The 26,560-nt window shown below is 32.0% G+C and overlaps 1 protein-coding gene across 6 annotated transcripts in view; it reads left to right on the plus strand.

Annotated features, from left to right (window-relative positions):
• MIPOL1 (mirror-image polydactyly 1) overlaps positions 1–26,560 on the plus strand; it is a 373,668-nt gene that overhangs the window by 64,439 nt on the left and 282,669 nt on the right. For all 6 annotated transcript variants that reach the window (XR_001826007.2, XM_017530847.2, XM_017530845.2 and 3 more), the window contains exons 4-6: positions 12,373–12,604; positions 14,075–14,210; positions 15,855–15,960. Coding sequence is in view for 5 of the 6 variants with exons in the window: in XM_017530847.2 (XP_017386336.1) it covers positions 12,373–12,604; positions 14,075–14,210; positions 15,855–15,960 (474 nt within the window). In the remaining variant the exon portion in view is untranslated. The remainder of the gene's footprint in view (positions 1–12,372; positions 12,605–14,074; positions 14,211–15,854; positions 15,961–26,560) is intronic.

Below are 26,560 nucleotides of genomic sequence, written 5' to 3' on the forward strand. Positions count from 1 at the left end.
GACGTCATAATTTGAAAGAATTTCTATTTTAAGTAGATTAGATAATGTGTAATTGTTTATCAAAAAACCAAATGTTACAAAATTTGGAGTCACTGAAGCTGTTTTACTCAATTGCTTTTAAAAGTTTAAAGTTAAAAAAAAGTAATGATTATAGTTTAGCAAACCTGTTTCTGTTCGGAAAACTTAATTGCTTGTATTTTATAATCAACTAGTATGGAGTTTAAGATTAGGACAAGGCTGCACTAGTTTAGGTAAGAAGAACAAAGACAAAAACAAAATTATTTAAAAAGCACTTCTTGATCTCTTGAGAATGCTGTAGAAACTAGCATCAGAGACTTCCTCTGCATTTTTAATAGGACTTTTGCTTTCCATAATGTTCTACATTGACCCTTTATTATTATTTTTTAAAGTCTCTACCCCTCCCCCAAGTTATTTGAAATGAATACATTACCAAAAAACAAATTTACTTTTCTGAGACTTTATTTTTTTTGTTTCAAGTACCTTAATGCCTTTTTGAAAAGTTTAAAATGCTAACTCTAACAAGGAGCTGATGATGTTAGGGATGTAACTAACAAGGCACTAGTTTAGGGGTAACAGTCAATTAATTAAATAGCTGTCCTACCTTTTCTTTTCATGTTTTTCTTTTTGTTTTTTGGGTGTTTTGGTTTTGTTTTGTGTGGTTTTTTTTTTTTTTTTTTTTTTTTTTTTTTGAGACAGAGTCTCGCTCTGTTGCCTTTTATGGAGTGCAGTTTCTTTTTTTTGTTTATTTCTATCTTTTAGAAACAAATGGGGGAATAAAATATATCATTTGCATAGAAAGTTATGTAATGATGCCATATAGAGTATAATGATTTCCTAAAACCTTGTATTTAAAGTAACCTGAATTACAATGAGAGATAAACAGAATATTTACCCATCCCTTATGAGCTGCTGCTGATATGTAAATTTATTCTTCTACTTTGCACAAATATACTTTTGAGCTACTGCTTAAACACTTTGAGGTCCTTAGTCAAACAGTTTTAATGATGCCTCCAATATTATGAAAGTGTGACATTTGATGAATGTCTCATATAGTTTTGATATCTGGGCACATATCAACAACAAAAAATTGAGCATTGGTTTGTCATGCAACACCTAGATAATTTATAATTTTACTGTTTATATCCATCTTGACATTTTTTATCTGCCAAAGGCAGGTTTCATTTGGAATCTTAATCTGAGATTTATTTGGTGGATCTGGAAATCATAGCTAGGGTTCCCACAGGAAATGGTCCATCTACCAACAGATTAAATGGCAGTCCTGCAGTTGTTAGGGGAGCTCTGCATTTAACACACATGCATACTCATTCAGTCAGCGCTGTGGAGAAAAATTAAAGTAGTAACCCAGGTTTAGGAACAATGTAGCTAAAAAGTCCCATATTTGCTGAATGACAAAGGGTTATATAGCAGCATTTCATTTTATTATTCGTGCTTGAATTTCTTGTTTGCTTTGTTGAGTCTGCTGACGAATACTAATAAATGCCTGCAACAATCCAGACGAGAGATGCCTGGCAACAAAGCTATGCGGTGGACCTCCCTGATCTTCTCCAGTTCACAACCTGACCTTTTGAAAAATTGGCTAGGCTAAGCTGCAGAATTTGGGTGTAATGGTTATTGTTAACTCCAGCTTTAGGATTTATTAATTTGTGTGATCAAGACTTACCTATACTTCAAAGTTTCAAAAGACCAAACACAATCATTCATCCATTAGAACTAACATTGTGTTTCAGGGATTCCCCCTTAGTATCTGACTGGTGATTCTTCTGTTTTGTTTTCCAAATCTAAATATATTCTTAAACAAAATGAGTGGCACATATAAAGAAAGTTTGTTTTTTTTTTTCCTCTTTATGATTGGAAAATTTATGTTTTATAAATTATGAAATTGTTGAATTCACAATTAGTATGTCTTTATTCTTAACAAACAAAAAATACATAATTATTAAACCTATTTTATTGCAGTTGTAGAAATTGAAGACTTTCCCAGTTCACTCATGTTTTTAATTAACTTTTATAAATTATTCTAATAATAAGAAAATTTGAGAAAAGCTGAAAAGGTTACAAATATATTACAAGTAGCCAAATAGCTGATATCACTGGAGAATAACTACAACAAAAATAGTTATGTTAGTTAATCAAATTTTAGGATAGTTTTCACAGCCATTTCAGCCTAAATATTTGCAGTGCTTTTGATATTTGTTATAGAAGTTGTACAAACCCTTAATTTATGTGATTTATAAGTTAATTATATAGCCTAGGCTGCAGGCTATTACACTATTATATTTTGCTCATTGCCTGCATATGGTCAAGGATGTTGAAATTTAAAATCTTACAGTATGATAGAATTACACAAAATACCTGTGCACTTTATGTAGTTCGTACATGGAAATCAGAACTTTTCGTCGATAGAGTGAATATTGATTCATTCATGACTATTTCAGACTTGGTGAAACAAACAAAAACTTGAAAAAAATTGGTGTAGTATCACTGCTTTAAATAGCTTTTTTTTTTTAAATAAAAGAAAAGAATAAAATTTCAGTAAAATAATTTTTATGAATAGCTGATAGATAGTTTGAAACATGTTGCATCAAGTCATTGAATTGCTGTATCTAAGGTAAAATAATCTCACCACTTCTTTTTGGTATGTGTGTTTATCTAAATATAACCACGTGTAGGAGTATAAAGGATGCAGTTTATTTTGTATATCTAACTCTAAGTCCAAATGAATAAGTTATGTGATATTGATAGATTTAGTGATTTTCTGGGTTTTCAACCTTAATAAAAGCTTATTTCAATATCTTATAGCTACACATAGCCTTCACCATTCAGTATGTTTTTGACTTCCCAGTGTGTGTACATTATGCCTTGTTTAGAATTATGTATGCACCGGGGACAGCGGTTCACACCTGTAATCCCAGGACTTTGGAAGCTGAGATGGGATGGACTTGAGATCACTTGAGCCCAGGAGTTCGAGACCAGCCTGGGCAACTTAGGGAGACCTTGTCTCTGCAGATAATAAAAACAAATATGTCAAGTGTGATGGCACTTGCCTATGATCCTAGCTACTCTGGAGGCTAAGGCTAGAGGATAGCCTGAGTCTGGGAGGTTGAGGCTGTAGTGAGCTGTGATGGTGCCACCTCACTGTAGTCTGGGTGACAGAGTGAAACCCTGTCTTTAAAAAAAAAAAAAAAAGGAACATAAGAAATCACTATCTGTGCTTTCCAATATGGTAGCTATGGACACCATGTGACTATTGAGCACTTAAAATCTGGCTAGTCCAAGTTGAGATTTGCTATAATTATAGTACAAAAAGGAATATAAAATTTCTCAAAGCAATTTTTTAATATTATGTGTTGAACTGGTCATATTTGAGAAATTAATATTACTTATTGTTTAATGAGCTTACTAGAAAATTAAAAATTATATAAGCAATTTGAACCATATATCTTTTGGATAGTGCTGATCTGTATGATTGAACATCACTGGGACTACCCCCATTCTACCACCAACCTTTCCTTTACTTGTTTGCAAGGGTTATTCATATCATTTGCCTCCCTAGTCTTTGTCAGTTCCCCTGAGAGCAGATAGACTTTTAAATTTACCTTTACATCCTACACAGCAACTGGCACTGTGTTGGTACTTAATAAGTGTTGAATAAAGTACTCATTTTCAGTGCTTGTTTACTCTCCATATATCCTTTAGCTGATTTTCTTATTCAGTATTTCTGGCCAGATGCATTGCCTCACACCTGTAATCTCAACATTTTGGGAGGCCGAGGTGGGAGGATCGTTTGAACTCAGGAGTTCGAGACCAGTCTGGACAACATAGTGAGATCCCATCTCAAAAAAAAAAGAAAAAGAAAAAGAAACCTAATTTAGTATTTTCCTTTGTTGATTCATTTCATTTCATTGAATGAAAGACCTAATATATCCACTGTTTTTGCCTTATGTGCTTTAGGAGCTTACAACCCAGAAAGAGAGACACACATAGATGAAGAGGCCATGAACTGTAGAAACCACAACTAGGTAACTATTCTTCTATAATGTGATTGAACACATTATAGAAGAATAGTTACCTAGTGATTGAACACATTATAGAAGAATAGTTACCTAGTTGTGGTTGGTAATTAACTTGGTGATGATATTGAAAAATAGATGAAACGGAAAGAGTCTCTTACACTTTCATTTATACTGTGTGTTGAAACAATCTAAAAGTATGTTGGCAAGTTTGTTTAAAGCACAGAGGGTGCTAATTATGTAGACCAATGAAAGTAAAATTATAGCTTTATTTTATGATTGTTTAAGCCAAAAAACAAACTTAAAAAGCCCTGAGAGAGCTAGTATACAGAATTCATGTAAAAAGTTTCCATTTTTTAAGCTAAGTTACCTAATTTCCTGTGACTCCTAAACTAGATTCTCAGGAAGATAAGAGCCTATGATCTACCAGCTGTGATCCTGATTGTAATTTATGTCATATGCCAATATAATAAATGATCAAATTATGTTATAGAAGTATGTTATTTAAATTTCTTGTTTTCCTGCCATGAGATTGAATTTACTGTTAATTTTCTTTCTTTGACAGTGAATTATCTTTCAGGATCTTTCCTTAGTGTCAAGATTTCTAAATTTCAAAGTAGTATTACTTCTGTAATTTATTAGTTTTATAATCTGATACAAACTTTATTAAACCATTATGTATTAATTATAAGTTTTAACCATCTTAAGTATTTTCTTTTTGTGTTTATGTATTTCATTGAATTAGGTGACATTCTATTTATTTTTCATTTACATGTGTTCTGATATTTTCAAAGATTATATACAGTTGTTAACAGGGTAAGGTTATTTGGAATCCCCAAAAAAGAAAAAAAGAAAAAAATAAGAAAAAGAGAAAGTATTATATATATTAGTATTTCTAAGAGATTTTTCCACATAGTTGCTAACATTTCATAAAAGAAAAATGCTTAGATAACAGCTTGGTTGACTAGAATCAACTGTACCGATTTTAGCTGTGCAACTGTATACTGACTATTGATCATCAAATAAATTTGTTTAGGAAATTGAGAAAATTTAAAACATGAAAACTAGAATAATAACTAGGATGATAGACACCTTTCTTGCTTTTCTTAATATCTGAGAGAAATTAAACATATAAACTTGAATTGTAAGTTTGAATATGGTCCCAAGATGGTGATGTTATCTCACAGAAAGGTAAGATAAATCAAAATAGAGAAATTAGCTTTTAGCAAAGCAGATTCTAAAGATAATAATTGCTAATATTTATTGTGTATTTTGTGCCAACACTTTTCTAAAAGATTTATGTAACTTAGTTTATTTCTCTTAATTTTTTTGAGGAAGATGCTATTATTTTATACCCTTTACTGCTATGGAAGTTGATGAAAGGTGAAATGTTTTGCTGAAGGTTATACAGCTATGTTGTGGAGCCAGAATTCAAACCCTGTAGTTTATCTTCAGAACCCGTGCACGGGTTCTGCTTGGAGGGTCTAAATATATTAGTGGTGGTATGGTTCGACCACTTGGATGGTCTAAATTTTTATCTTGTACACACATAGTAGGCGGATCTACTATAATGTGACAGAAGTTTTTGATAATGTTACGTGTGGGGAAAAACACAGATAATATGCATCTGTGTTGCATAGATGTTGGGGGGAGCACATATAATATGCATTTGTGTGGGAAGCTAACCCTGTATTCCACAGAAAATGACACATTTAGTAATGGGAATAGATAGTATTTATATACACTGAGAGAAAGAGAATATATACTGTGTTTAAAGAATTGTTAGAAGTCATTGGAAGCCATCACTAGTTGATACTGTTCTGATTATTTCAAAACTAATGTTCAATTTTAAAAAGTTCTTAACCATTGTAAAAAGACATCTTTTGTTTAAAATGTGGAACTACTATAGAAATTCTATTGTCACATCAAATTTGCACTCTAATAGCAAAAAAAGGCTTATATTTTGATGTTTTTATATAATATGGTGATGGACCATATAGGAAGGAAAGAAGCATTAAGCATGAGATATGGTTCTTTTTATATTTATAAAATCAGATGGAAGGTGTAAGTAATAACCTTTTTTTCTTACCCCCCAAAAGACAGAATTTATAGAATGGTGAAGTTGTGTTCTCCAGTATCAGAGAGCACATTAACAAATTGCCTTTACTGTGTTCACTTCAGATATAAATGCACCAAGTAGCATCTTCATCTTAGGAGGCAGGCACTCTATTTATTTGAATATATTTGCCCCTAGTACTTTTATCTTGCCTTTCTCTTTCCTGTCCCTGAACTCTCAGGTAGCTGGGATGTTGCTGTTCTGAGTAACCCTGGTAGGATCCCTAGAGACAATTCTAGCTCAACCACTCTGAAGAAACAGCTCTGTAAACAGTACTGACCCCCCAGGAGACCATCAAATCCGTTTACACAGATACCAGTTGTCACAAACTATTTACAAAGCCAGGCAGAACAGAATTTCCCAGCCTCTAAGAATCCCTATTTGATTGTAGCCTGTGCCTTACATCTGTGTAGTGGTCAATAAATAATAGTTATTTTTGGTAATGAGTCATGATTTATTGGGTAGCATCAATCTAACTGAGTATAGTATACATTAAAAAATGTGTAATTGTCTGAAGAATTGAACTCAAAGGGAACCTCAAAGCTTTCTTTCCTAGGATAGGCAATGGTATTGTAGTACTGTTAATTTTCCAGACTAAGGAATTGAGGATTTAACAACAGCATTAGCATTGAGACACTTAACAATACTGACATCTCCAGGAGCTAGCAAGAATTCATTAGATCATGAAAATGGTTCATTGAAACAGCATGAAAGTCACTAGAGAGATACAAGGTCTTCAAAGCAAATAATGTAGCTGGTCTATGCACATGTATTAAGTTCGGAGATTCTATGCCTAGATGAATAAACTGCCTCTAGCAATAGCAGTAGGTGGCATTTTAGGGTAATACCTAGTAGTAATCCAGAATGTCATTTTCAAATGGTAGCAGATAAGTTTATGTGTTAGTGATAGTATTAGATAGTAATTGCCAGAGTTGGGAATTATATTTGGTTTGAAGTGGTTGAATTCTTATGTCTAAATAAAACAACATGCCCACAGAAAAGCAAATGAAGAGATTGATAGTAATGATAAAAATTTTTCCTGTTGTTTAACTCTGAGAAAAGAAAATCTGACTTCATAACTTTTGAATGATGAAGAAGAGATTGACAGTTTATTCTTTAAGTCCATATGGAGAAATGAAGTTGAATAGTATTTAGTTAGTCATAATAATAGAACAGTTAACAATGACATTGATTAAACACTAAAGTGGATTACTAAAGAGAGTTTCCTTTTCAAATCATATGAAAGAGATAGAAGAATCAACAGGATAGTTTTAGGTTTAAATTTTCATCTGCCTAGAGATAAGAGTTTGAATCAAAAGTGAATATCTTTCTGTTTAACATTTATCTTATAAATTGACTAATATGCAAAACAGACCCATAGCTTCACTTTCAAGGCATTTTATTGGCTTGTGTTTATATTTCTGTATGCAGTTCTTTTTAAAGTGATGAGCAATACAAATAAGCTCAGCTAAAGCTTTAGTAGCTTCATCTCATTATCACTTCATAAAGATCCTTCTGGGCTGGAGAACTTAGGGAAAATAATTGCAGACTGAACTTCTTGAGAAGTTAGTGACTTGAGAGAGTTATTAACTGCTCTCATCTTCTCTTGGTTAGAAAAGGTACTAGTTCACAAAGTTGGGCTATGAATAAGGTAAAGAAATTTAGGCAAAATGTAAGATGCTAGAACAGTATTTGTCTTGAAAAGTCAAAGTGCATCATGCCTGTAACTTTTTTTGTTTCAGAAAAAAAAAATTCGTGAGGTCAGGCATGGTGGTTTATGCCTGTAATCCCCATACTTTGGGAGGGAGAGGCAGGTGGATTACTTGAGCCCGGGAGTTTGAGACCAGCCTGGGCAACATGGCAACTCTTTTTGGCCTATTCAAGACCAAATTTACCATTATCTACAACTTATCCCAAATTTCTAGGTCTAATTCAATATATGTTTCCTTTCAGTTTTTTATTCTTAACTTCCTAGTGTTTACTTGACCTTATTCTGCTATTTAAACTTGCTATTTCTTTACCAGTTTCATAGTTCTTTTTCAGTGAACTTTTTTTTTTTCAAAAAAAAAAAAAAGTGAGGCATGGCAGCACACAACTGTAGTCTCAACTAATTGCGAGGCCGAGATGGGAAAACTGCTTGAGCCCAGAAGGTCAAGGCTGTAGTGAGCCATGATTATGCTACTACACTACAATCTGGAGGACAGAGCGAGACCCTCTTAAAAAAAAAAAAAAAAAAAAAAAAAAAAGTATTTGTGTAGATACATATAGAAACAATGGTTAATAAAGCAAGTATGATAAAATGTTAATATTTGGGGAGTCTAGGTAATGTGTATATATTAATTCTTTGTATTGTTTTGTAACTTTTTAATAAGATATTATTTCAAAATAAAAAGGTAACACTGAAGGATTATCTACTGTCAGTTTTTGTCAGCCTTCTTATTTAGCTTGCTTCTGCAGTCATTGAAATCTTTTACATTTGGCTCTCATTTCTTCTCTTCATTTTCTGCCATTTCTCTGGATGACTTCAGTGCTTTCAAAGTTGATACTTTCAGCACTTTAACCTCTTGATTTTCTCCTCTCCAAGTATGTTCACTTTTAAGTTGTTTCATCAACCCATTTCCAGATGAGCCATACCTTGGACCTTGTCCTTAACTGTTTACTCATTTTAGAAATTTTCTTCCTGACTGTGGCTATAACATCTTGTCATTTCAATACAAGAAATTGTCTCTTTGTTTTTCCTAAATTGATTCCTTCTCCGTATCTATTCCTATTCTTCCTATTCTCTTCTTATTTTTATAATCTGTTAACTTTTTATTTCATGTAACCCTGGCTATCCTTTGGTAGTTTGCTACTTCTCATAACCCTACTTGTCCTTTTTCTGGAGAAAATGCCTATGTGAATTCTTCCTAGAGTCTTACAGGTGAGTATTAGTATGGTTAGCATATTGTATGTATTTGGCCTCCATAGCCCAAGCATAGTCTTTTTTATATTGTATTCAGATCATTAGATGAGTTTGCCATCCTCACTGTACTAGAGAGTCTTTGAGTGGAGTGTTTGTTTCTTATTCATCTTTGTTTTCCCAGTACCTACCACAAGGCATATCACACTGTAAGTGTTCCATGAATGATCAGTAAATTAATGATTAAATAAATTAATACAAGTGTTTGAATACTAATATAGTATAATGCAGGATGGCAGAGAGGAAGAGTATTGAGAGCCTTCAGAGGATTTAACATTGATTTGCTGGAATCATATTGCCAAAATAGTTGGTCAAAAAAGAAAAAGACAGGAAAATTTTTATAAATCAGCTATGTTTATTCTAAAGTAAAATTAAATTCTCAGACTGGAAGTCTGAGGAGGGAGGATTGCTTAAGCCCAGGAATTTGATGCCAGCCTGGGCAACATCGCAAGATCCTGACTCTAAAAAAATTTTTTAATCTTTTAAAAATAAATTTCAGTAGAAGGGTATGGATAGTCTGATTTGCAGAGCAAGCTCCAAATTTCTGATGAGCCTTTTGAATTAGAAATCTAAAAGTTTTCACTACTGAACAAAATGAGAAATATCTAGAAATAGAGCCAAGTCACACAGTATGGGTTCTTTAAAAATATTAAACATTTAAAATTAAATTTTAGGATGAAAGTCTAGAGTGTGTCAGAAATTGATGCATTGTAATAAAACTTCAAGGAGTTATGATTACTAAGACCCAGGAAGGATCAACAAAGAGTTCTCTTATTGGGAAGCTCTTATTGGGAAGCTTCCATGTCTGCTCTAAGTTTGAAGAAGATAGTATGGTCACAAGTGAAATAGTGGTTATTTATCAAGAGTTCAGGAGATCACAAAATTTGACATTAGGTTATAGCCGAAGGAAGAGAACTATAATACTAGTAAACAAATAGCGAGTTTAAATAGCAGAGGTAAGGTCAAGTAAACACCAGGAGGTTAGGAATAAAAAAAAAGAAAGGAAAAAATATACTGAATTAGATCTAGAAATATGGTGGTTAAAACCTGGGACAAGTTGTAGATAATGGTAAATTTGGCCTCGAACAGGTCAAAAAGTGTTGGGCAAGAGTCTGAAGCAGTTGTGCGGCTGTCCTGGGGACCTCCGGGCTTTTATAGTTGACAGTGATCCATGGACCATTCTTTTTCCTTTTGAAAAAACATGGTACTTCATAAATTGAAGAAGAGTGTGGGGCCTAATAGTTTTTAAGAAATATGTCCCTAGGGGCGATTCTGTTATTTTGATAATGCTTTCAGTAATTATTTCTGATTGTTTTTTCATTTGAGTTACTTACAATGTTATATGTTATATGTGTTAGGAAGCATGGTGTGTTAATGATATAGAGGCTTTCCTTAGTGCCCATTTATAAACTTTTCTCATTCAGATTTTGAGAGTTCCATTATACTAATGGCAGCCTATTACAGAAAAGTTGTGTGGTGACCATCTAATGCAAACCAAGTAAGAATTTTGAGATGTCAAATATGAACAAGTAATCTTCAGATGTATCTGTTCCTAAAACTGTCAAATTTAAGTTAATATAATATTGAAGTTTCACAGCTGTCTTATAGTGTATAATTATGATAGGACATTCTCTCTTCTAATTCATTTCTTGAGAGTGAAATAGAGAGTAATTTACCAAAACCAAATGATACTCATCTAGCTTCTAGCTACCAGTAAGAATAATGTCCAAGACCTAGAGTTCATAACTGGCTATGCATAATTTCAGCAAATATACAAGCAAATAATTTTTTCTTAAAAAGTGAATATTTTTATGAGAGGTATTTTGTTTATAAGTGCCCCCGCTTGTTTAAATTCTAAAACAACTCTTAGCCTGAGCAAAATAGCAAGACCCATCTTTACAGAACATAAAAAATGAGCCAGGCAAGGTGGCATGCTCCTCTAGTTCCAGGCATTTGGAAGACCAAGGCAAGAGGATTGCTTGAGCTCAGGAGGTCGAGGCTACAGTGAGCCATAATCATACCACCACACTCCAGCCTGGCTAACAGAGCAAGACCCCATCTCAAAAAAAAAATTGCCTGAACCGGGGAAGCAGAGTAATGGAGGTAGTGGTGAGCCAAGATGGCACCATTGCACTAAAGAAAAAAAAAAAAAAAAAAAAAAAAAAAAAAAAAAAAAAAATAGAGTCAAATAAAATAAAACTACTCGTATGTGCCTCCAACGATTGTAAGTTTGGCAGATTAAAAAAGGCACCACCAAAAATCAGGTGAGATTCATCTGCCTTATAAAGTTCAAGAAATATTTCTGCCCTAAATAAGAAAGTACTAGTTACAACCAGTATTGGGGCCTGTTGAACTGATTTACTAGTGAATGAGTTTGCTTTGTGTATGTATTTGTGTGTCATTTTCTCCCCAAAACTTAACTTTGTCATTAAATATACATTGTCCCTTTGAAATAGCCATTATTTACTAGCTGTAGCTTAAGATAATTTTTGTGAGATAGGCATTGCAAAGTATCTTCTCTGATGTATAATACATCCTGGAGATGAAGGTTAGAAATCATTCTCCTTATGTCTATTTTAATATTATGATGATGATTACAAAAATAATAACTAACATGTATTGATGTGTCAGGCACTAGGCCAAGTCTTTTGCATATGTTAACTCAGTCCTTAACAACAAATATTATATACCCGTTTTACAAAAAAGAAACTGAGGCACGATGAGTTGAGTAACTTGCCCAAAGTGATACACTTGGCAAAGCTGGAATTCTAACCCAGGCAGTCTAATACCAGAGTTCCACATATATTAACTCTTCACTATAATCATTAACTTATTATATACTATTTTCAGAAATCTAGAAAAGTTAATCTAGAAAATAATATCTCCAAATCAGTGATTCTCAGCCTTGAGCATATGCTGGAATCATTTGGGGATCTTCAGAAATATAGACTAGGTCTAACTCCCAGAGATTTTTAAGCTCTGAGGATTTTTTAAAATCTTAGGTTATTCTAACATGCAGTCAGAGTTGTGAACCACTATCCTAAATATCTATTGACTGTGGAAATGGATGTCTTGATGGTAAAAACCACGCTGTATATGCTTATCTGATTACAGTAGAAATAAGACTAGAAATTATATTTTTAAAGCTATGAGAGTATTTCCAAAAATATTTATTTGGTTGAATGATTTAATATGTAGTTACAGTGTTTGATATATCATGTGTTATTTTGTTTGTTTAAATACAGATATAACCCACAGTTATCTTGAACAAGAAACCACAAGAATAAATAAAAGTACACAGCCAGATGAGCAACTGACTATGAATTCTGAGGAAAATATGCATCAGAAATCCACTGAATTAGTTAATGAAATAAGTTATGAGAAAACAAAATGGCCAGCGCTGAGATCAAGGAATTTTCAGATCATCAGTTCTTATCCAGATGATGAGTCTGTTTACTGTACTGCTGAAAAATCCAAGTAAGTGCTCACAGCCTTAGATTCAGAAAGTAGGAATTGGGGCTGGGCATGGTGCCTCTCACCTGTAATTCCAGCAGTTTGGGAGGCCGAGGCGGGCGGGTCACTTGAGGTCAGGAGTTTGAGACCAGCCTGGCCAACATGGTGAAACCGTGTCTCTACTAAAAATACAAGTATCAGCCAGGTGTGATGGCACATCCTGGAATGGAGGCTGAGTCATCAGAATCGCTTGAACCCAGGAGGCGGAGAGCTGAGATTATGCCACTGCACTCCAGCCTGGGTGACAGAGCAAGATTGTCTCAAGAAAAAAAAGAAAAAAAAAAAAAGAGAGAGAGTGGAAAGTGGAAGAACTTTGTCTTCCTTTCTCCCTTCTTCCCTTTTTTCCTCTTTCCTTCTTTCTTTCTTTTTGGAGTTGGCTAATTCTAAACTCGTTAGAATTTGGGGAATCTACCAGAGTTTTCTGCTGTTTCTGTGATATGGATATAATATGTCTAGTTAACTAAGTGAAAAAGCACAACGTGCATCTGAAGAAAGGCAGTGAGATTTAATTCTATCTTGTTCAATATTATTTTCTGCGACCTTTTATTATGTATTTGGAAATAACTGTTAAATTGATATACATGAGATATCACTCATGAAAGTAAAAAACTGGCAGCTCCAGGATAAGGTAAGCCCAAACATGCATTTTGGTTTGGGTTAGCACTATTTTTCATTTAAATGAATTTGAACGCTGTTAAAAGGGCCTTGTGCTCTACCATTTGCCTTCCTTGTTATTTTACATTCTCAGCTTTTACCCATTCACCTTGCCTATCTAGCTCATGAAAGGATTTGAATTTGTGATACCGTATACTTTTAACTATGAGATTAAGGAACTTTGATAATTAGTCATGTACTATAAAAATATTACTAGATTTAAAAAGAAGTTTCAGTGACTAGTGTATTTTCAGTCTAGACAAAACAATACTTTATACTATTTTTAACAGAGTTTTGCATAGGAGCTTTTATTTCTACTTTCAAATTATTCAGTAGATGTGTTAATGGATAGTAACATGTAATATAACTTTTTAACCCTTTATCAGATTCTTACTAGGTTATAGATTGGAGTACATACTGGGGGGTAGAAACACAGAATGAAGTAGGGATAAACATTTTATAACCACATGGGTAAAGTAAATAGTAGAGATTGGGCTAAAGTCAGATTATGAGATATCTAGTATAATTACAACCGAACATATACATGGTAAATAGAGCTGCACTGACTATCCCAGCCCTTACTAAATTTCTTCTTAGTGACTCCAAGATTTACCTATGCTTGCAAATTTAATATAAGGCCTATAAAAAAATAGCCCATCTCTTTGCCTTTCCCTTCCTTTATACTACTTGCTTATGTTGGTACGGTTCTCAAGTAGCATACAAAATGTCAAAAAAATTAGTTTGTCTTACTCTGAATGTTAACCAGTTTCTTTATTACAGCATTACGGAACATAGACATAATGATATGCATTATGAATGTATGACTCCTTGTCAAGTTACTTCAGACTCAGATAAAGAGAATACAATAGAATTTCTTCTAAAAGAATTGAATATTCTGAGAACAAGCAATAAAAAGGTATAATGTGGAACGTCTGATAATTGTATAGTATGCTTTTAGCTGTGGATCTTCTAAATTTCCTTTATTGCCCATCATATTTCAGCTTTATTTTGCACTTTAATCATTTAACAGTAGCTTTATGTTTTTGCCATACCTTGCCATCAGGTTATGGTTGAGTTAAGGGGTTGACTATGAAAACATTTTTTTTGTTTGTTTGTTTCCTACCTTGCTTTCCTGTATTAGCACTTCCTTTTTCATGAACTAACCCCTGGTTCCTTGTATAGGTATCTTTAAAAAAAAAAATTCATTCAAATTTTAGTAAACCTTTATTTGAGTGTTATAGAGAATGAGAAATAGAATGCACTGGTTTCATGTTACTTTCTTAATTTTTTTTCTTTATTAGTATCTGTGCCCTATATTTGACCTCAATAATATATGTAATTAAACATTTCAGTAGCAAGGCTTGGCAATATTGTAATTTACCTTGTGTTTATCTTATACTGCTGCATTTTATCCAATACAATTTGTCTTGTTATGTTTTATCTTCTGTTCTGACTCTTATTCTAGTTGTATTCATGTGACCATTAAATAATTTTATTAAATAATGTACATTTTCTATACTTTTTTTTAACCTCTATATCTCTAATTTTAATATTCTAGTCATTTGACGTAATCAAACTGAGGCATGATGTTAGGAATGTTGATCATGTCTGACGGAAAACAACTAAAATGACAGAAGCCTAGGAAAGAATTTAAAAAGCATTTGGAGGGATTCTGTATGAAAGCATGAAATGTTTCTGTACTTTTATTTAGTGGTTATTTATTAAATGCCAATTATGAGTCAAGTATCAGTGCCAATTTAAATGGAATAGGATGGGATAGTTTCTCAAAGGGAGATTTGTATCAGATATTAAGATTATTATCTTAATTTTGTTTCAAAATATTGGACTTATCAAGATAAACTTTAAAGCGTTGCTATCCATTATTTTATTAGGTGAATCCCTTCCAAATATTTTGTGTTAAGAAAAAACAATGGATGAGACTGCTTTTGCAGTAGTTATTTTTATTATTATTGTTTTGAGATTGAGTTTTCCTCTTGTTTCCCAGGCTGGAGTGCAACAACACAATCTCAGCCCACTGCAATCTCCACCTCCCGGGTTCAAGTGATCTTCTGCCTCAGCCTCCTGAGTAGCTGGGATTGCAGGTGTCCACCACCATGCCCAGCTAACTTTTCATATTTTTTTGTAGAGACAGGGTTTCACCATGTTAGCCAGGCTGGTCTTGAATTCCTGACCTCAGGTGTTCTGCCGACCTTGGCCTCCCAAAGTGCTGGGACTACAGGCATGAGCCACTGTACGTGACCTGCAGTAGTTATTTTTAAAAATAATGTTGGTTCTGTGAATTTCATTTGCTTATTCATGCACATATAACTAAATAAATTAAGTGTATATTATGATGTTTTTACAATTTCTATATTATTACAGGTAATTATTACTTTATAAATAACTTAAATTCTTAATTTTTTTCTGGAGTTACATATCTAGGCAGTTATATAAGAATTAAGAAAAAACAAAAACTTTACTTTGAAATTAGTTACATTTTTGCAAATATTTGTCAGATAAAAATCTATGATTTTTTTTTTTTTTTTTTAATGTGCTTTAGCTTCAAGAGAAACTGGCCAAAGAAGATAAAGAACAGAGAAAACTAAAGTTTAAGCTGGAACTCCAAGAGAAAGAAACAGAAGCTAAAATTGCTGAAAAGACAGCAGGTATAGTAGATGAGTATTAACATATGGCCTTAAGAATCACACATAAGGTTATTATATGGTGTGTCTTGGTGAATGCTAGCATACTGGCTTATTTGCCAAAGGAGGGGAAGCTCTGTCCCTTTTTTTTTTTTTTTTTTTTTTTTTTTTTTTTTTTGGCAGCTTAGAAAATAGGTGGCTTTAACATCCTGGTACTGGTATTAGTGAGAGCTTTACCTGTATTCATACTGATTTGGGCATTAAATGCATTGTTAACACCATGTCAATCCAATCACAAAAAGGTTGTTTGTTTTGTTGGAAGGGGCTGAACAAACAAGGGGAAATAATGATTACCAGTGCCTCTACCTTTCAACCAGCAGTTCAAATACCACTTATTGTTTTAGCTCCTCGAGAGGAAATACTTCACCTTTGTATGAAGATAGTCACATATTCATTGCCAATGGAAACCTACATTTGATTACAAAATCTGTTTTGCGCAATTAATAAGTTTTCATCTGATGATGTAGATGCTAATAGAGATAATATTTTCCCTGAGATTAAAGTGAAAGGTTGCCAAACTTTCAGATTATAAATGATTACCTTAAATATATTCTGGAGTCTATCTTTACTCACGAGTCTTTGCAAGGAGAAATTTTTAAATGTATTTTTGATATGTTATAGATATAATGAAATGATTCTCAATAGTCTATGATCTCCATCTGTGCATGCCACTGTGAATGTCCCTCTCACATTGTTTTAGTATGTTAAGGAAAGATAAATTTTGTAAAGGAATAGACATTAGCATTCAGAGCCGTTTTAGACATCACTTATTTTAACATTTTTATATCATTTGGAATGCTTTTAAGAAACAATTGAATTTTATGATTAGTCTGAGGTTACTGCTTTACAAGTTACTTAATAGGATTACATATGTGAAAGAATTGTTTTAGATCAGAAATATGATTAACTAGTAGAGCCTGTCTTCAAAATATTACCGTGGAAAATAGAACTAAACATTGCTATGAAAATATAACAAAGATGATCATAAATAAGTACACCAGCTGAATACTAGATGATTGCTTTTCTGTTAATGTTAAACTACTATAACGTTTTTATTTTTGTGTGTGTGAAAATGTGAGAGTAACATTTTAAGAAAAATTAATAGTTTGTTAAAAATAAATGTTTCAAATATAAACAGAACAATTTGGAAATCTCTTGGCTTTTTACAATGAAATATATAAAGATACTAATTGTTAGGATACCATTACAATAAGTACATTTGCATAATGTTAACTTTGCATATGTCTTACAGAAATAATTTGATGAGATTTGGGTTTTCATAACCTAATAAAAGTTGTGAATTAATGTGTCTGCCTAGCCCATTTATCTCTTGCAGGCAAAACCTAATTAAGCAATGATATTTACTCCTTAAATTTTTTATAATGTAGCTAAGCAGATACTTCAAATATTTTATTTATTGGTATATATTTAAAGGTTCCCATTTGAACAGTTTGAATTATGTATGCATTAAATTATTATAATGTCCTTAAGCAGAATATATATGTTTAAAAAGATCAAACCATTTGACAATAAAAGAAATGCTTATGAAAACATCTAAACTAAACATTAGAAATAGCAAATAGAATTTTAAAAATCTGTACATTTTAAAAATCAGATGGTAATTAAAATATGAGTTACCCTAAGGAAATAGTAGGCATTTTCTTAGAGTGTATAAAATGTAGAGATTTATATATAAAAATATTCATATAACATTAGTTGTGATAGCAAGATAGTTAAAAACAGTCTAACCATAAGGAAATTATTAAATGTTATGATACATTTACAATTTGAGACATTTTGCAGTAATTAAGAATATTTGAGGATATGAGAAAAACATAACTATTAGGTGAAAGAAATAGGGGAAACACTGTCTTTATAATATGATTTTATAAAAAGAAAAAATATGTATATGTATATTATATAAAATAAGTGGCAAATGGTGGTCTTTAAGTGAAACTATTAATTTTTCAGTGAACAGTTTCTACCTTGTTCCAATTTTCTATAATGAGCATAGATTTAGTATTAGAAAAAATAAACATTGCTTTCAAAAGATGTGGTTTCTTTTTTAAGAAATTATTTGCACTCTAATTTTAAAATTTGAGATATAAAGTCCATATGGTTTTACAAAAACCATATGATGACAGTGATGCAGTTGTACCTTTTTACCCATGCAACTTTTTCTTTGTATTTATTTTTATGTCTTTATGTTTATTATGTAACATATATATTAGTCCATTTTGTCTTCTGAGGTGATTGTATAATTTGTAAGAATCTAGTACAGACAAGACCACATAAAATAAAAGATGCCCAGTTCTCTGTAGGCAGTTTAGGGCAATTGGGAAGACCAAAATCTTTAGAGTCACAACGATCCAGGTTCAAATTACAGCTTGGGCACTTGATATTGGTTCTCCACCTTTGGGCAAGTTATTTGTCCCCTTTGGGTTTATCTTCTCCCATGTAAAATGTGAATATTAACCAATTTACCAGATTATTTTAAAGATAAGTGACAATATATAAAAGTACTTGGTACATAACTAGTACTCAGTAAGTTGTAGCTCAAAATAATATTATTTTATTGCTTTTACATTCATGAAATTCTTAAACTTTTAATAGTGTAATTATTGCCAGAAGTTATAAAAAGACATTTTATAACTGTTTGGCTTTTAATTAAAAATTACTGGGTTACTGTTAATAGATTTTGAAAGGGCACTAAACTGAAAAATGGACAAACAAAAGAAGAAACAAAGGATTGGATTATAAATAACATTGCAGTTGAGATACGGATATGTCATATCACTAATATATTTTCTAAAATGTGAATTCAAAATAAAATGGGATGCAAAAAATTTGAGCTTTTATGCAATGTGTATGTATGATAAATTTTCATGTAGACCGTTACTTAGCTTCAAATCTTTTTCCTTTGTTTCTCCATTGGTTTTTCCATAACATGAATCTGTTATTCTAATGTGATTTTTATGAGAGTTTGAAAATCAGCTGTATCCCCTATCATGTTAAAATCTCTGATGGTTGACCCCTTTTCCTTTCTTTTCTTTTTTTTACATCACCATCATTATTGTCATTGTCACCATCATTGACACTGTTTATTAAGCACTTAAATGTTTCACAGGAACTATGCTTACTTCTTTACAAATCAAACAAGAAGTATTTATTGAGGGCTTATTATGTTCTAGGCTCTGTTTTGGACACTGAATATACATCAGCAAATAAGACAGATTTGGGATTTCAGGCATTTTTTGTATTGCCTGTTACCACTTCTCAATCATAATACAGCATACATGTTGAAAGTAGTGGTTAAATGTGCAGACTTTGGATTCAGACCTTTGTTCTAATCTTTTTGCCATTTATCGTGTGTAATGACAGCTTCACTAAGCATTAGTTAAAATCTGCTATAGGTTGCTTCAATGCTTAAGTGACATAATGTTTATGAAGTGCTTAACCCATAGAAGAAACTCAATAAATAATTATGATGATAAGATGATGATGTTGTAACCATCTTGTTTTATCAAGACTTCATCTAATAGAGGACATACCCAAAGTGTTCCTAGTTGTTGTGTAGTTATGTAAATTACTATTCCATATTAATTATATAGATAAGTATGGGATAGTTATTTTTAATGGTTTTGTTAAACAAGGAATTGATTTGTATTTCTTTTGTTAAAATAGTTTACAGAGGATTTTTATTTATTATTTAATTGGATCCCCAGTTTTGAGTTTTCCTTAATTTTTAGATTTAACCTTATTTCAAAAGTGTGAAAATACTGAAAAAATTTTAAAACCTCTAGAAAAAAGTTAAAATGTTTAACACATAGGTCTTATTTAGTCTTAGGAAAAGCTGAAATGACCACCTCACTCCCTATGCATTAATGATTTACCTCATTGTAGCTATTTAAGACTTTTTACTGAGTTTTAGCTCGTTAAATTATACATGTGGGTAATATTATTTGACATTTGTTATGTATGACCTTCAAATACTAGGGGATATTTTAGAGAAGCACAGAAGAAACATTGCATTTTTGTTCTTTAGGTATGTATCTCTTCTCACCTAATAAAAAGTCATTAACACATAAGCATTTTAAAATTTGTTTTAGTTAAATTGAGTTTCACAATGAAAGATAGTATGCTGTGGCCTGATTTGCATCCATTAATTTGCTCTTATATCAGTGATGATGTGTTTTTATGTCTTCTAATATTAGCTTGTCCAATTAAAACTTTCATTTTTCCTAAACAGTCCTGGTGGGCATTGTCTAGTGTTTTTTTGTCTCTTTAATTTTTGTTATTCTATTGCTTTTATAGTATGCAGATGATTCTTACATTTCACTTAAAAGTATTTATTTAGATAGTGTTTTATATGCTATTTTGTGATATTTAAAATATTTATATATCTTTAAAAGCCTTATTTTTCTATTTCTTAAAAGCTCACTTTAGAACCTCTGCTTTATATGTTAGTTATTTTTCTTTCTTGCATGTCATCCATTAAAGATTAGCTGTGGAAGGTTGGAGCATGGAGAGATTATGAATGACAGAACAACTCCTGTAGAATAATAATCAGTTTTTGGTATTTAATGCTGTTTGACTTTTGCAGACACATTTCTTATTAACCTTTGGTACAAAGAGAAATCCAAGTTCCTGATATCTCATGGAGAAGATGAATTTGAGATCCTCTTCCAATTAAACTGAAATAAAGCCAATATTAGGTTTTAGCCAAAAGAACTCCTTAGTTCCTAAGTCTTGTGTTTATAAGTCTCTATCTATCTATCTATCTATCTATCTTCTATCTAGTCTATCTTGCTGTATTTTAACATGTAATTCAATGGTTACATAATTTGCTTAGCTTATTGCACCAATGATGCAAGCATTTAATTTGATTTTTCTCTTTAAACATAGATTTCTTTCTATATATGCAAATTTATACTGATATTTTAAATAAAAACTATATTGTCAATATCTTTTTATTACAGAGAATGTTTATTTACTTTTGGTAGGGAGGAGAGGAGTTTAATTTTCATTGTCGAAAGGAGCAGTACATGGAATCCCTGAAACTTATGACAAGTTTTTCTATTCAGGTTAAATGTAAATGGTAAAAATATAGATTTGTAGTCTACCGTTATAGCAAGTATATTAAGACACACCAATGGATTAAAATGGGGAAAAATGTATAATAGAAAATGTTTACATTATTCTCTTGTAAAAAGATTATCTGTTACTATGTATCATATTTCAGATGATGTTGAACATCTAATGATTAAGAGAAACAAACGTTAATTTTCTATACCAGAATAGAAAATGGCTAATTTTTATTTTTAGGAAATAATACACATTGGAATCTCATTTTTCTGTGTATATAATAGGCATCAATAAAATGTGATAGCTTTAACCTAATACTTGAATGCCTTAACAGTATTAAATTATAATGCATTAAATTTGTATCTATTTTTATTTTTTTAATTTGAAAAGAAAAAGGGTTTCATGAATATGACCATTAATTTCAGATAAGAACATAAAAGCCCATCTCTGTAAAACACAGCAGGTAAACGTATTGATAAATAGACTATTGATTATATTACTGTCTTTGGCTACAAAATTCTATGGATGTGAATCAGAATGAATTCTGGCAAGTGCTGGATCAAATAATACTTGAGGAAAGAATATAACCAATTTTGTATCCTTGCTTCCTAGAAAAGTTTTTTTTTTTTTTTTTTCTGGAAAGACAATAAAATTTGAGTAGATGGAGGATCTATTATACATAAGAATAGGCAACAACAACTGGAAATATTTTATTGGGTTTAACATACAGTGGACTTTAGAATAATATCAAGCATTTGGAAATATATGTAGTTAAGGCATTTAAAACATAAAAATAACAAAAATAAAACTTTTCAGAAGTTTATCTAAAGACTTTTTCACATGTCTAATGATCCTGAAGAGTAAATGAGATTAGAAAAAGTTTAGATAGGAGTTATATTTCAAAGAATTTTCATATTGATATCTATTAAAATTTAATCTCTTTAGTAAATAAACAAAAATCTTTAAGTTATATTTCAAAAGGCATACAATTATCAATACTGATTTTAATGCTTCAGGGATAAACTTTTCTCTTTCACATTGAAAAGGTAGCTTCAATATCACATATAATAAATCTTTGAATGTAACATAGAGCATATTTTCAGAAAACTTTATACAGTCTTTGAGTTTTCTGTGGTAAATACATGTGTATAGTAATCGAGGGTTTTTTAAAAAAATGCTTTTGATTCATTGTCTTGCTACTGAAACATACTGTTTTGCATAATTTTCAAATTAATCTTGAACAATTTCTATACTGATACTGAGTTTATAAATTTACAACAGCTTTACAGAGGAAAGTTTGACAACATATATTAGGAGTTTTGAAAGCTGACTTTTAATCTAGTCATCATACTTCTAGTAATTTTTTGAAGTAATTAGGTATGTATATACATAAAGATATGTGTGCAAAAAGCAAATAGTCTGGTCTATGAAGGAAGTTCTGGAGTAAAAAGTTGCATTCAGCATTGTTTTGCCAAAAACAAAAACATTGAACTACTTAGAGTAGGTTTTAGTTAATTTTCTACTGGTGTGGGGTGTCTACCGTCTATTTTTAAATTTCCAATAAATAGTTTATGCAAAGAAGGAAAAATTACAATTATTAAGGAAATGAAAATATATTGTGTTTGTAATTCTAGACTATATATGTGGTTGTTTCATAAATGCTAATTGTTCTCATATTTGCAAGGAATCAATTTGATATCATTATAATTCTCCTCCAAATGGATATGCCTTATGTAATACTGTTATGGTAGATATTCATAGAATCTGAGATTCTTTCTTATGTAGTAAAGTCTGGTCTTTTTCAAAATTATCATCTATATTATATTTGTTGCTTAGAATTTTCCAACATTAATTATTATCCAGTTATTATTTGGTATGTTTAAAATCCTAAAGATTTATTCTTCCTTCTTTTTAATTTAGCCTTTTATACTTACATAACTACCGTAAGATGTTAACAGATGGTTTTTTTTTTTTTCTGTGAAATGTCTATCCTCCAAATTATGTTATTTAGAGAATCATGAGCGTTGTTTAAACTAGAATGTTATCCAAGGTACTATCTCACTTGTACTGTATTTTAAAAGCAGTTTGAAAAGTGTAGAATATGGATTTGTCAATAGACTTGGGTCTACTAAGAAAATATGTACTCTGCCTTGACTCAATAAACTCATACTTAGTATGGTTCAGCTTCTTCATATTTACTCTTGCCCATATTAGAAAACAATTAGCTTACTAAACAAATTTGAGTATTTGGTTGTGGGGGGTATGGGTGATCCTCTCTGAATCTTTCGCATTTGACTAAGAATTATAGGGTATTTGATAACCATGTTTAAAAATGGAGATATCCAAATATTATTGTAAACACCCAATGATTTGTTTTACCTACAATATAAGTATTTTACTTGGTTGGCTTACATAGTAGCTAATAATATTTGTTAATGTAATTTAACTGCTGTGAACCTTTACTGAACAAATATTGAAATTTATTCAAGTCAAAGAAAGAGAATCTCTAATGACTTTTGTTAAAGCTTCTATTTAATAGTTAAGGAGAAAAGTTTGTATGACATACGAGATGCAATTAACAGTAGATTTTACATTTAATAAAAAGAAAGAAGCATGCGTATTTGCTTTATTCATTCCATCATAATTTGCATTAGAGCTGTGGGTGTTTAATGAGCAAATTCCAACTAAAATGCTATATTGATTTTCTAGTGAACTTTGTAATAGTCATCTACCTTGGAAAAGCTCAGTGTTTACAATTAAATTTTCTTTACTAAAAATATTTGAGAGTTGCATATTGATCCTTCAAAAGTACTGAATTCCAGAATCAGGTTTTTTATAACCAACAGATTTCACATCTAACCTAATAGATGTTATACATCATTCAGTAATATGTTAATTTTGGTTTTAGGGGTTTTCTTTGTTTTATTTTTAATTGACTAATAATTGTATGTATTATTCCCTTAATTGATATATGATTTGCAGATTTATGAGGTGCAATGTGATGTTTCAGTACATGTATATACATTGTGAAATGATCAAATCAGTATGATTAACATATATTCACCTTCTCAAATACTTTCTTTCTTTGTGATGAGAACATTTAAAATCCATTCTTTTAGCTTTTTGAAATATACATTATTATTAATTATAAGTCACCTTGATGATATGTAATAGATCACCAGAACCTATTCCTCCTGTCTAACTTGAAAATTGTGTTTTTTGACCAATATTTCTCCTTTCCTCATCCACCCCCACCCCAGCTTCTGGTAGCTATTGTTCTACTGTCTACTTATGTGAGTTCCACTTTTTTAGATTCCATATATGTGAGACCATGACGTATTTGTCTCTCTGTGCTTGGCTTATTTCATTTAGCATAATGCCCTCTAGGTCTAGCTATGTTGTTGCAAATGACAGAATATCCCTTCTTTTTTCAGCTTTACCAGCTGAAAAAACTGAATCTTAGCTTTTTAAAAGCTCTTTTGTATACCATTGTACCATATTTTAAAAATTTATTCATTGATTGGCCCATTGGTTGGCCCATTACTCATAATATCTTGGCTATTGTGAGTAATGCTGCAATGAACATGGGAGTGTAGGCATCTCTTTAACATACTTATTTCAGCTTCTTTGGATATATACCTGGAAGTGGAACTGCTGGATCATATGGTAACTCTATTTTTAGTTTTTTGAGGAACCTCATACTGTTTTCCAAAATGGCTGTACTAACTTACAGTACAACCAACAGTGCGTAACAGTTTGCATTTCTCCACAACCACACCAACACTTGTTATCTTTCATCTTTTTGATAATAGCCAATTTAACTGATTTGAGGAGATATCTCATTGTGATTTTAGTTTGCCTTTCTCTGGTGATGATTAGAGATGTTAAGCTTTCTTCATATAACTGTTAACTGTATATCTTTTTTGAGAAATGTTTGTTAGGTTCTTTGCCCATTTTTATTTTATTTTATTTTATTTTGAGACTGAGTCTCGCTCTGTTGCCCAGGCTGGAGTGCAGTGGCACCATCTTGGCTCACTGCAACTTCTGCCTTCTGGGTTCAAATGATTCTCTTGCCTCAGCCTCCTGAGTAGCTGGGATTGCAGGTGCGCACCACCACACCTGGCTAATTTTTGTAAGTTTAGTAGAGAAGGGGTTTCACCATATTGGCCAGGCTAGTCTTGAACTCCTGGCCTCAAGTGATCTGCCCACCTCAGCCTCCCAAAGTGCTTTGCCCATTTTTAAATAGGATTATTTGTTTTCATGTTATTGAATAGTTTGAGTTCCTTGTATATTTTTGATATTATTTTTTTAATTACTGTGTGATTTGCAGATATTTTCTCCTAAACCGTAGGTTGTCTCTTACTGTTGTTTCCTTAACTGCAGAAGCTTTTTAGTTTGATGCAATCCTGTTAATCTTCTTTTACTTTCATTGCCTTTGCATTTATGGTCTTATTCAAGAAGTCTCTGTCTATACCACTGTTAAGGAAGCTTTCCCCCTGTGTTTTCTCCTAGTAGTTTTGCAGTTTCAGGTTTTGTGTTTATGTCTTCAGTGCGTTTTAAACTGTTTCTTGAATAAGGGATGAGATGATGCCTATTTTCATTTTGCATGTGGATATCCAATTCTCCCTGCTCCATTTATTGAAGAGATTGTACTTTCTCCATTGTGTGTCCTTGGCACCTTTGTTGAAAATCAGTTGACCGTAAATGTGTGAGTTTATTTTTGGGTGCTCTATCCTGTTACATTGGTCAGTGTGTCTGTTTTTATGACAATACCATGCTGGGTTTTTGTTTGTTTGTTTGTTTTTGATACAGAGTCTTGCTCTGTCACCCAGGCTGGAGTACAGTGGCACAACCTCAGCCCACTGTAGCCTCCGCCTCCCAGGTTCAAGTGATTCTCCTGCCTCAGCTTCCTGAGTAGCTGGGATTTCCAGCGTGGGCCACTATGCCTGGCTAATTTTTGTATTTTTAGTAGAGATGGGGCTTCACCATGTTAACCAGGCTGGTCTTGAACTCCTGACCTCAGGTGATCCACCCACCTCAGCCTCCCAAAGTTCTGGGATTACAGGCATGAACCACCACACTCAGCCACTATACTGTTTTGATTACTCTGGCTTTGTGATATATTTTAAATGGTAGTTGCTTAAGATTGCTTTGGCTGTTTGGGGTCTTTTGTGATTCCATATGAATTAGGATTGTTTTTCCATTTCTGTGAATTACAGTAGAATTTTGATAGGGATTGCATTGAATCTTTAGAGTAATACCTTTATTTTGAAAAACATTCTTATCATTTATAAATTCTGCAACATATTTTATGTGTGTGTGCATGTGTGTTTTCTGGTATTTAAAATTTTAACCTTAGAATACTTAAATGGTAATATCCTTTAAATGCGTGTATACATCTTTGGATTTTAAGTCACATTAAAAAAAAAATGTTTTCTGTTGATCACACAGAGCCAAAGAAATCCTCTGTATAAAGCAC

The sequence above is a fragment of the Cebus imitator genome, unplaced genomic scaffold, assembly GCF_001604975.1.
Source record: "Cebus imitator isolate Cc_AM_T3 unplaced genomic scaffold, Cebus_imitator-1.0 Scaffold69, whole genome shotgun sequence".
Lineage (NCBI taxonomy): Eukaryota > Metazoa > Chordata > Mammalia > Primates > Cebidae > Cebus > Cebus imitator.